Source organism: Leucoraja erinacea, chromosome 10, assembly GCF_028641065.1.
Source record: "Leucoraja erinacea ecotype New England chromosome 10, Leri_hhj_1, whole genome shotgun sequence".
Classification (NCBI taxonomy): Eukaryota; Metazoa; Chordata; class Chondrichthyes; order Rajiformes; family Rajidae; genus Leucoraja; species Leucoraja erinaceus.
In genome coordinates this window covers 15,880,363-15,892,650 of record NC_073386.1, presented here as the reverse complement: position 1 = coordinate 15,892,650, position 12,288 = coordinate 15,880,363, and the positions used below count along the sequence as shown (strand labels likewise).

The following is a 12,288-nucleotide window of genomic DNA, read 5'->3' as shown; positions in this document are numbered from 1 at the left end:
ACGTTCGACTTTTTGTTCATCCATCATTAAGTAAGAAAGTATCTGCTGAACAGCATAGGATATTTTGCATCCTGCAGACTATGTGATCAGAGAACTATATATATATAATTGGAATTTCTTGCTATATTTTCAATCTGATTTATACAGCTCCAGTTTAGGAGTTAATTCATTTAACTATTATTATAACATATAACATATAACAATTACAGCACGGAAACAGGCCATCTCGGCCCTACAAGTCTGTGCCGAACAACTTTTTTTCCCTTAGTCCCACCTGCCTGCACTCATACCATAACCCCCCATTCCCTTCTCATCCATATGCCTATCCAATTTATTTTTAAATGATACCAATGAACCTGCCTCCACCACTTCCACTGGAAGCTCATTCCACACCGCTACCAGTCTCTGAGTAAAGAAGTTCCCCCTCATATTACCCCTAAACTTCTGTCCCTTAATTCTGAAGTCATGTCCTCTTATTCATTTTCCCTTGGAAACACCTGGTTTTGTTTAAATCTTTAGCCTCCAGGTTTAAGCTTGTTAATTTTAAATCAGTTTCCTATAATACTGATTTATGGTCAAATAATCTGCTTGTGTCTATATCAAGTATACCTTTAAGAAATTTTAAGACCTGGAATATACACCTCCAATTATTCCTGTGATGAAAATAAATTGATTTTTTGCAGGCAGGCCATAAACTTACAGTTGAAACTGAACCCTTTCAAGCCCATAAAAGGCTCTTTGAAGATAAAATACCACAAGTCACTCACAATGGCCAGCAATTCCCACTGACACCATTGGTGCTGGAGACCAAGTGAAGTCCCATCCACACACATTTTCATCACAGCAGAGCAAGAAAGAATCCAAGGATATTCATGATCAATTCAGAAGTACTGCCATTTTGATAAGTTGGCCTCCTCGAATTAACATTTGAATGACATTTATTTAGTACTTTTATATTCTCAAGATGGCTCCAAATACCTTCACAGGCAATTAATTGCGTTATGAGAAGGAATGGGTGACGTTTTGGATCAAGACCCTACTTCAGAGTGAAGTCGGAAGAAGGATGTCTATTCAAAACATTCCCCATTCCTTCTCTCCGGAGATGCTACCTGACCCGCTGAGTTACTCCAGCATTTTGTATCTATCTTCGGTGTAAACCAACATCTGCAGTTCCTTCCTATATAATTGTTTTATGAACTGAGGTTGCTAGTTTTGTTTCATTAACCTGCAATCACTGACAATTAACAATAAAACACATCACCAATTCAACTCATGGTGTTTCATGAAGGCTAAATGTTGTCCAGGTTTATACAATATACCCATTCCTTTTAAAGGTATCCTGGAGTGTTTTACATCTGTGATATTGACAGACGGCAACCTTTCAGAACATTTCACAGGACACTGCACCAGATTGTATCACCTGAAGTATGTTTCCCTTTATTCCAGTTGTAATCTTATAGAGGTGTATAAGATCTTGAGGGGAATAAATTGGGTAAATGCACAGTCTTTTATCCAAAGTAGGGGAATCAAGAACCAAGAGTCTTAAGTGGAGCCAGGATGTTTAGGCACTAAAAAACTGTGAAATAGGCAGGCAAAAATTACTGAAAAAGGCACCAAAAAGCATTTATTGACAAAAAAGGGCATAAAAGGACATTTATTTCCACCACCAAAATATGTAACCATGTAATCATATAACAATTACAGCACGGAAACAGGCCATCTCAGCCCTTCTAGTCCATGCCGAACATTTACTCTCACCTAGTCCCATCTACTTGCACTCAGACCATAAACCTCCATTCCTTTCCCATCCATATACCTGTCCAATTTATTTTTAAATGATAAAATCGAACCTGCCTCCACCACTTCCACTGGAAGCTCATTCCACACAGCTACCACTCTCTGAGTAAAGAAATTCCCCCTCATGTTACCCCAAAACTTTTGTCCCTTAATTCTCAAATCATGTCCTCTTGTTTGAATCTTCCCTACTCGCAATGGAAAAAGCTTATCCACGTCAACTCTATCCCTCTCATAATTTTAAATACCTCTATCAAGTCCCCCCCTTAACCTTCTGCACTCCAAAGAATAAAGACCTAACTTGTTCAACCTTTCTCTTTAACTTAGGTGCTGAAACACAGGCAACATTCTAGTAAATCTCCTCTGTACTCTATCTATTTTGTTGACATCTTTCCGATAATTTGGCAACCAAAATTGTACACCATACTCCAGAATTGGCCTCACCAATGCCTTGTACAATTTTAACATTACATCCCAACTTCTATACTCAATGCTCTGATTTATAAAGGCCAGCACCCAAAAACCTTTCTTTACCACTCTATCTACATGAGATTCCACCTTCAGGGAACTATGCACAGTTATTCCTAGATCCCTCTGTTCAACTGCATTCCTCAATTTGCTACAATATGGTTAAAAATAATAATTTAAAAGTATACTACATTAAATGACCAAAGTAGCTTGGTTGCACATAATTACTAACATTTTTTTCAAATTATCTGGTTAAAATATGCCATCTGTCGGACAGAATATGCTTTATTGTGGAAATAATCATTCTACCCCAGCTGAGGTCACTGGTGCATACCCGAAACAAGCTACAGACTCTATTCATTTAGATATCTTGTGCATTATAATGACCTTTGAGAACTTTAGCTGTGTTTTGTATTTCTTCAAGATCTTTGTTAGCTAAAATCACTCTCTCATATTTTCCTTGTATGTCTTTACCTACATCGCCAAGAACTTTACGAATATCGTCAGTTATTTTGTTGAAAACCTGCAAGTTATTCACTAATGTTTCGCCACGTTTCTCAAAGGAAGTGATAGTTTGTGGGAAGTTTGCAAAATTGGAAGCAATAAACACAAGATTGCGGTGGAGGGACTTTTTCTGCATGATTTCACTGACGATCCTGACTAGCAGATTCTTGTTCTTCAAAACAGTTGATGGTTTCTTTTATCTTTTCAAAATTTGCAGCATAGTAAAATACAGCAGAGAGCCTTGTACCCCACCTAGTCAAAACGGGCTGAGGTGTTAGCGGAATCTCGGGTGCCATTTCCTTGAACAACTGCACACATGACGGTGCTTTGAGGAAGATTTTCTTGACATTGGAAACTAGGCGATTGACATTTGGAAACAAGCTATGTCTGTGCTTGGCAATTCTATGAAGTCCTTGAGCTAAGCATGTCAAATGCAACATTTTGGGGAATAAAACTTTAAGTCACAAACAGGCAACATATACATTCTTGTCCATTTTTGTTGCATGCAACTTCATCTCTCTAATTTTTCTGCACAACAATGTTGAAGTTGCTGTACAACCAAGTGAAGATGTAAAAAAAACTTGAGCAATAGTTGAGCTGTTCAACCTGGACTTCCCCAATACTTCCCCACAGCATGTCACCACCATGCTTCACCGTGATGACTCCTCCAGATGATGGTTGACCTACCAATCTGGTTTCATCAGTACTGATGACCACATTTTGGCAACATATCCCCTTTTACAGAGGAGCGCTATCTGGCTACTCTACCATAAAGGCCTGACTCAGATATAGTTGTTTCTGGGATCCCCATATTTTCTGTTGCATGCAACTTCCATCCCTCTAATTTCAGTGTGGCCGGGCACCACAATGTCCTGAAGTTCTTCTGTAAAATGACATAATTTTTGTTTGGACCTGCAATCCTGCAGAAATTGTTTTATACCCTTTCCCAGATCTGTGTCACGAAACCCTATCTTCACAGACTTCAATTTTTTATTTCATCTTCATGGCTTGGTATTTCCTCTGACATGCACTATCAACTGTGGGACCTTATATAGACAGGTGTGTGTTTTTCCAAATCATCTCCAATCAATTTAATTTACCACTGGTGAACTCCAATCAAGTTGTAGAAACATCTCAAGGATAATCAGTGGGAAAAGGATGAACCTAAGCTCAATTTTGAGTGTCATAGCAAAGGGTCTGAATACTTATGTAAATGTGATATTTCAGTTATTTATTTTTTATTACTTTCTAAACATCTGTTTTTGCTTCTTCATTCTGGGGTATTATGTGTGTAGACTGATGATAATAAAAATGAATTTAATCAATTTTTGAATAAGACTGTAACGTAACAAAATGTGGAAAAATTGAAGGGGTCTGAATACTTTCTGAATGCACTATTTACACAATACAGAATGCTTTCCTCTGCCCATCTCTGTGGTTCTGCCTTTAACAAACGTAAGCAGAATTATCATTGAACAACTATAAATATTATATAAACATATTCTTGAGAACAATTATTTAGTGGGTTAGATGATATTTATTGTGAGGGAGAGAGGGGAGATTTGTTGATTTACTGTAATGCTTCCCCTTTCAGATGATGCCCTTTCTGTTTATTTGCTAATACCATGGCACTGTTTTGACCATGGTGTACAACAGAGATGTGATTAGTATCTACGTAAAGTATAGGTCTCAAAAGAACAATGAAATTCTGCACAAAAGACTCAGACTGTTGGTTATAGACTAACCAACTTTCAAAAATCATTTAAAAAAAAAACATTTTAGATGTTTAAAGAACCACATGTTATTTTACCATCTCATTATCACTTATTCCTCAGTTGGTCGCCACTGACTATTGCATCTCTACATCCTTCCAACCTGTTCACTGTTCCCTCTCCTAAACACGAGCTAGTTGTGAAGTTGCCAATGGCTCATTTACAGCGCATTTTCTCCACTCCCTCCCAAACCCTTTGCAGAGATTCTTCAATTTTCCTTTTTTTATATAAACCTTGTGGCCATTAATTTTTCTAGGCTGGCTAAGCTTGGTCCTGCAGAGTAGACAGTGTTGGTAATATGCACTTTCACATTAAGTAACAGTAAACCATGCAGATAGCTCAAGGGTGTTGAGTTGCACCTGAGCCCGATCTCCACACATCCCTTTCACAGCAAAGGTGCCGGCTGCAGAAAATAGTGCCATGGTAGGACCAGGTTCTGGTTCAAACCAGTCTGGTTCAAAATGCCCAATTCAGCAATAGAGGCACACTGAAGCTGCCACTGAAACTCAATAACAACCACTGCAGGATCTGTCACTATGAAGTAAACGGACAATAGAATTCTGTAAAATAAAGACAGTGCTGGAGTAACTCAGCAGGTCAGGCAGCATTTCTGCAGAACAGGGATAGATGATGTTTCAGATCGCAACACGAAACATAAGCCAAATATATCAGCCATGATTGAATAGTGGAACAGACTCGATGGGCCGAAAGGCCAAATATTGCTCCTATGAACACTACATATTCCACTTTGAGTAGTTTACAATCCAATGGGATAACTGTGAAGAAAGATCCCATCAAAATATCACCTATTTATCTCCTTATCTCACACGCGTTTGTCTCCTTTTCACTTCTAGTCCTTGTCCACCCCTCTGCTAATCAACCTCCTTTCTTCGAACTGATTGTGGTGGGGAGAGAAGAGAAAGTTGGAAGAGAGTTAGGGCAGGACAAAAAATGGAAAATAATAGGTGGATGCAGGTGTTTTGAAAGGCAGATGGTTGGCCAAATGCCAGAGATGAAAAGACAAAAGGTGGGATACAAAAAAATGTGAAGATTTGCAAATTGTGAAGCTAGAGGAGAGAATATTGGTGGAAGGGAAAGGGGAGGGAAGAAATAGGTGTGAATATAGGTGAGGCATGGGGAGAGAGGGAGGAAAAGAAAGGAGTGGAAAATTCAGTGTAATTGAATTGTTAGCTACTCACGTGGAATATGATGTACAGTCAGCAGGTCTATGACAATCAGTCAGCTGTCAGCATCCATAACAAGGCAAACAGTGAATGTTTCAGTAGAACCCAAAGTACTGCACCCCACTAGTCACTGCCTGCTCTTCATTAACGGGTCCTTTTCAGAAGAGCAGGCAGTGACTAGTGGGGTGCAATACAGTTCTGTGCTAGGACCCCAGTTATTTACTATATATATTAACGATTGTTGCGATGAGGATCCCATGAGGCTGCTTGGTGACTTGGATAGGTTGGGTGAGGTGGCAGATGCATGGCAGATGCTGTATTATGTGGATACATGTGAGGAAAACTGTAACATCCAGTTTCAGGAACAGTTTCTTCCCAACAGCCATCAGGCTATCAAATACTACAACTTCCAAATAAGCTCTGAACTACATAGATTTGGGGGCATTGGTTTTGTCTTTTTGCACTATTATTGGTTGTTTGTTTAGTTGTTTTATCTGTGTGTATTTATGTACACGTATACAGAAATATATATTTGTGCGATGTGTGTCTGTATACAAATATGTATACAAATATGTAATATTATATATACAAATATATGTAATATGTAATATTATATATACAAATATATAAATATACAAATATGTATACTGAACATATTTCCGTTTGTTATATTGTCTACAGACTACTATGCTTGCATATCGTGTTGTGCTGCTGCAAGTAAGAATTTCATTGTTCTGTTTGGGACATTTGACAATGAAACACTCTGGACTCTTGAGGAAGAGGCATCAACAATATAGCATGATGAAGGGCCAGTCACCTGAAACGGCAACCCTCCGGTATTCTCACCACCGACGCTGCCCGACATGCCAGGCACATTCTGCCTCTTCGGCTTTCATTCCGGATCACCAGCATCCGCGATTGGTTTATCTGTGGCGATCCACTGGGAAATCGACCTTTGCTGGGAAATGATGGGACCCCGAGAGGATGTTCGAGCGTCGCCGGCGGTCGGCGGCGTGAAAACGGGGTCTATTGTTCTGACCATATGGCAAAACAAATTCCAGGAAATTCGCAAAACATACTCGGCTGATAGATTATGATTATGATTATGATAATTGCAGGTAAATGGAGTCTCCGACTGGGCAAGTGAACCAGAGTCCTGCAAACTGCTGGCACCGGATCAGAGGAACACTCCGGCTTGAAATAGATGCGTGTTTTTTACTTCTTTATGAACAATGTTTTAACACCAATGATTACGATGCCTGCAGCGCGATCCGTGCCCTTTATTGCGAGAGTGTTACAGCAGAGGCAGATGCCAAATTGGCCTTGTTTAGTTGTGCACTCTGGTCCATGTCACCAGTTTCCCCCTGGCTGGCACTTTAATTTCAGGGAATTGTTTAACGCGTTTGTTTTAAATATTTGGGAACCATTACTAGATATTTCATTACTTCACATACACAAGAACATTTTTGAAATGTTCTCCTCGACTTTTTTCTTGTCGTTATTCCTGGCTCGTAGTAAATGACCTTAAACCCCGAAAACTTTTCAGCTCACGGTTCTGGTTCGGATGGCCCAACGTTTCGTTGCAACCCCTCTATAAACAAAAAACTATCTCACTCGATCCACCCGTCGAACAGTAAAGTGGTGCAAATGTGAACAATGCAGTGACTTTTCTACCCCCCCGACCCTGTACTGACAGAATATCACTTGTCTGACCTTAGGCATTGGGTTCCAGCACTGGAGACTGGGTATTTCAGGCAGACAACGCCGTTGATTTCACCTACTTAAAGTACAGAAGGATCCATATTGGGCCTCCAACTCAAATGTTGAAGAGATAAAAAATATCTTACTAATTGAATATGTGTGCTCAACATTGTGGCTTTTGCAATTAAGAATATCGCAAACAGTCCAGCAAATGACATATGAGTAATATTCAGAAATATATATTTTTATTCGCAGAGATGTTTACACCTCCAGTGAATGAACAAAAGTCCATCCGAGCCATTTATCTTGGGAGTCTGCAAAAATCACACCTGCCCAAGACAAGATTTTGGTTTCTGATAGTTGTTGGTACTAGTTACAAACAATGATCTTTGTCTAACAAATAAATGAGTTCCCCTTAGACGAAGTTGAGCCGATGAGTCTGTTTCCACGCTGTTTGACTCTATTAAGAATGCGACTGGTTGCCTTGGTTTGACAAATTGCCGTGTTCCCCTCAAAACAATAAACTCTGTATTCAGAAATATCACAGAATGTTATTTATTTTCAAACATAAAATATGAGGAGTTGGAATAGTGGGGTACACTCAAAGATTATGGATGGAGTAAAGGCCTGCAATGTTTGATCAATGACTTCAACCGAAGGACGGTGTCGTTTTATATGATAGTGTCCAAAAGTGAGAGAATGGGAATTGTCATCCTTGGAGATATGTATGAGTGAGTTATGCTGGTTCGAGGAAAATTAACGAGGACGGCTGAAACATATTTTTTAAAGTTCTGACTTCATCGCAATGTACAGGGATGGGAAACGGAGACATGATCACAATACATGTACAAATAAATCAGTTACTTAATGTGTAGGAAGGAACTGCAGATGCTGGTTGACACCGAAGATGCTGAGTTGGATGATCAGCCATGATCATATTGAATGGCGGTGCAGTCTCGAAGGGCCGAATGGCCTACCCCTGCACCTATTTTCTATGTTTCTATGCTGGAGTAACTCAGTGGAACAGGCAGCATCTCTGGAGAAAAGAATTGGGTGACGTTTTGGGTCGAGACCCTTCTTCAGACCTTAATCAGTTACTGAACATTTAAATGTTTTTCAACATGAACCAGACTGACATGAAATTCAGTGAATGCGAACTCAGTAGAGGCATGTTCAAATGTAGATATATTCGGTGAAACAAAGGACCATATGGCTATTACCTCAGAAGGAACGTGTAAAAGATTTGTACATTCTATGGATTGATTATAACAATGTTTGACATTTTCCACATTGCTATCTTTGTATGTTTTGACGAACAATTCTATTGTTCAACTATTTTCATGTTTCATTCCAAACGAAACGTTTAATGCACTATTGGCACAATGGAATGCGAGGAACACTTCCTGCTAACATTGAATCTTTACACCCAACACGTGTTGTATAAACAGCATTGCAGCCATGCTTTATGTCAGAATTGAAATGTCTTAACTGGCGGGACTGCGCGTCCCATTCATGCGCCTACAGAGGGAATAATGCCCTGTACAATGATCGATTGCACGTTCAGCTCAAGCGTTGAGCGCAGTCCAGTCCTTGTCAACATATAATTGGAGCTAAATTGTTCAGAACCTAATATGCATGTACTTTTAGAGATAGCGTGTTTAAAAAAAAAAGCTTTAATCGATTATTTTACCGTGCATATCCTCTGAGTTAAAATTAGCAATATATTTCTGCCAGTTTTACATCGGGGACTGAGGAAATTGATACATTGCATCCAGACGCTGGTTTACACCGAAAATAGACACGAAATGCCTAACTCAGTGGGTTAGGCAGCATATGTGGAGAAAAGGAATAGGTGACGTCTCGACCCGAAACGTCACCTACTCCTTTTCTCCAGAGATGCTGCCTGACCCGCTGAGTTACTTCAGCATTTTGCCTCTGTCTGTTCCAGAGAGTTGTGAATCTGTGGAATCTCCCGGACAGTTGTGAATCTGCGGAATTTTCTGCCTCAGAAGGCAGTGGAGGCCGATTCTCTGGATGCTTTCAAGAGAGAGTTAGATAGGGCTCTTTTAAAGGTAAGGGAGTCAAGGGATATGGGGAGAAGGCAGGAACGGGGTATTTGATTGTGGATGATGTGCCATGATCACAGTGAATGCCGGTGCTGGTTCGAAGGGCTGAATGGTATACTCCTGCACCTATTGTGTATTGTCTGTTGTATTCTGAACCATTATCGACCATAGGAGGAAGATACTGCGCGTGTTGGAAACGTGGGGAAGGGGAGGGGAACAGAGAACATGCTAGAAATACTCGAATACTCGTCAAGTCAGGCAGTATCGGTGGAATTATAACGGCGATTGCTCCTGTTTATTACCTACAGATATATTGCTGGTATTTGATCTTGCGCTCTCGTATTTCTACTTCGTCTGTTAATTTGGAAATGTAACGGCTCCACGAGGTACATTTCAGTCTCACTGTATGTACCAAAAACTCCCGCACAAAGTTCTTTACTCGACGCGTACGTTATTGCAGCATATCTGTCTCCATATGGGTCAGAAATTATATTTACATTTGCTTGTGAATGTAACCGGAACAATGATCTTCAGAACAAATGGAGCATCTCATTCACCACGATGTATATAACATGCACTCTTTCACTCATGAAAGCCCTTCTCTACGCATCGTTCGCCCCTTTAGCAACTACGAGCTAATGGCATTTCACATATGGAAAAATAAACAGTCAATCCCAGCACCCAACCAGCAAGGCAGCAGCCTCCGTTCACACTGGGGGTCCGATCCCAAGTCTAAAGGATTCACAATTAAATTATTTGCCAGTGCCCAATGTTAATTGTTTAATTGCTCGAGGGGACACGAGTTGAAGAGACCGGATTAACATTGACCGCCGCAAGTGACTACCGCTAGCTCACATAGTCAGGTCGCCAACCGCTAAGACAGATGGACAAAACATGTTGACCATTTGACACGGCGAATACCTTCTGCCATCCATGTTATTCTAACAAAAGAAGAGCGCTGCCCCCTGGAGTTATCCGACCTTGACCAAATATTGCATTAAAATGTCACTTTTAGATACTAAAAGCTACATAGAAAGGGTGCGGGACTCTTTAGAAATACCCCGCTCTCAAACTAATGGCATCCAGCGAAAACTGAAGGGCACCATATTTTACAAGAACGATGTTCCAAATAACATGACATTGGTTTGTGTTTGAGTTGCGTAACCTTAAAGCGAGTGACAGTGACACTTTGTCGCCCACTACTGACCACAGCATGCCAGGAATCCCCCGATCACCAATTCCATCCGTGGGGATATGGAAAGAATTAATGGTCACATTAGGAAAGAGTGAGACTTTGAGCTCTGCACGTATTCGTTCAAACCAACTGCCCATTAATCATATGTCTGCGGGTTAATACGTAAGTAAGTACGTGAGTCAATTTCGTGTTCTTATGTATTATATAAACAATAATTGATAGCCGTTGGATTGTTCAACTCACCGCTTGCTGGCCGCCTCCCAACCCGGCTTCCTTGCACCCAGGGCCGGAGACAAGCGCTCCTTCTGCGCGCTGGAAGAACTCGTCCAACCTTGTAGCTCATCGTGTTGCTGTCTGTTTAAATCCCCAGTTAATCGGACATTTCCTGACTCTGGTCGCAGCGGCAAGGGTGAGAAATCTCCTGGGGCTGCTCTCGGGAGATAGATTCGATGCTCAGTTTGGGCTTGGTGTTTCTGTGAAAGCGCCACCCTCTGCTCTGCACCATGCTGTTGGGACTCCTTTCCAAAAGTCTTCTTGCAGCCACTTCCTGGAGCGAGCCTCCCGGTTCTGTCTTTAACCCAAAGAACACATCCGTCCCCGGTCCTCGATCTCAAGAAAATAAAAACACCCACAGACCAGTGACGGAGGCGCTCAAAAAAAAAAAATAGGCGAAGGGATTTCCCCAAAGAGGGTTTACCCTGAGAAGCTGAGACACCCCGAATAGCCCGAGGACCGCCGACCCTTCTTTTCAAGGTGGACTGCACAGAGTCTATGTGGTCGGTCGACGAGCCTTTGCCGTTCTCCTGCCGCGGGCAGACGTGTACGATTCAGTGGAAACAAATGCTCCGAATCCAAACAGTTTTTAAAATAGTCCATGCAAGTGTATGTGTGTGTGTGTGTGTGTGTGTGTGTGCCAATGCTGCATGTACGTGAATGATTTTGAGTGCGAGAGAGTGCGAGTCCGTGTGGAAGGATGATGTCGGAGTGAATGCGCGCTTCAGTGGAAAAAAATAATGTACCCTAGCCACAGACAGCTTAGGTTTCAGCTTCAGATTTTGCTTTTCTGTTTTAGTTTAAGTTAATCTCTGATGTTACTACTAGCATACGCTTGCGGGACAGAGTTTGTAACCCATCCCCCCCCCCCCCCAAAAAAAAAACCCTAGTTGTGCCTTGACGAAATTGAAATGCATATCTCATGTGGCATTCGGCCACTTAATGTCACTTCAGTGCTCAACAATATTTAAGGGATTGTTGAAGAAACATTTATACTCATTGGACAAAACTGCTTTCTATCACTGGCGAGGAATACGAAATAAGAAAGATGCAAACTACACAAACATGGCATATTGAACAATAAATACTTTTATTTATTTTTATACTTTAGTGTTTCAAAAAGTCAATTTAACTCCGTTTTGGCAAACACGATTTCGTGACCTTTATGGATTCCTGCTAAGGTGAATTCCTAACACGAGTACAAATAAGGGAACTCGTGGAGCCCAGTATACACTCCGCACAAGCTCAAGGAGAGAGATTTTTTATTTTTTTTTAATAAATAAAATATAGTTAATTGGTGGGATCAGTGGGAATCGCTGAGATGGACCGAG

At 40.9% G+C, this 12,288-nt stretch overlaps 1 protein-coding gene across 1 annotated transcript in view; it reads right to left on the bottom strand.

The window, feature by feature from the left end:
- The window catches only part of LOC129700817 (artemin), a 106,249-nt gene extending 94,444 nt beyond the window's left edge, over nucleotides 1-11,805 (bottom strand). Inside the window, exon 1 of the mRNA XM_055641541.1 lies at nucleotides 10,928-11,805. Coding sequence (XP_055497516.1) covers nucleotides 10,928-11,027 — 100 coding nt within the window. The 5' untranslated portion in view covers nucleotides 11,028-11,805. The remainder of the gene's footprint in view (nucleotides 1-10,927) is intronic.
- Nucleotides 11,806-12,288: the final 483 nt, after the last annotated feature.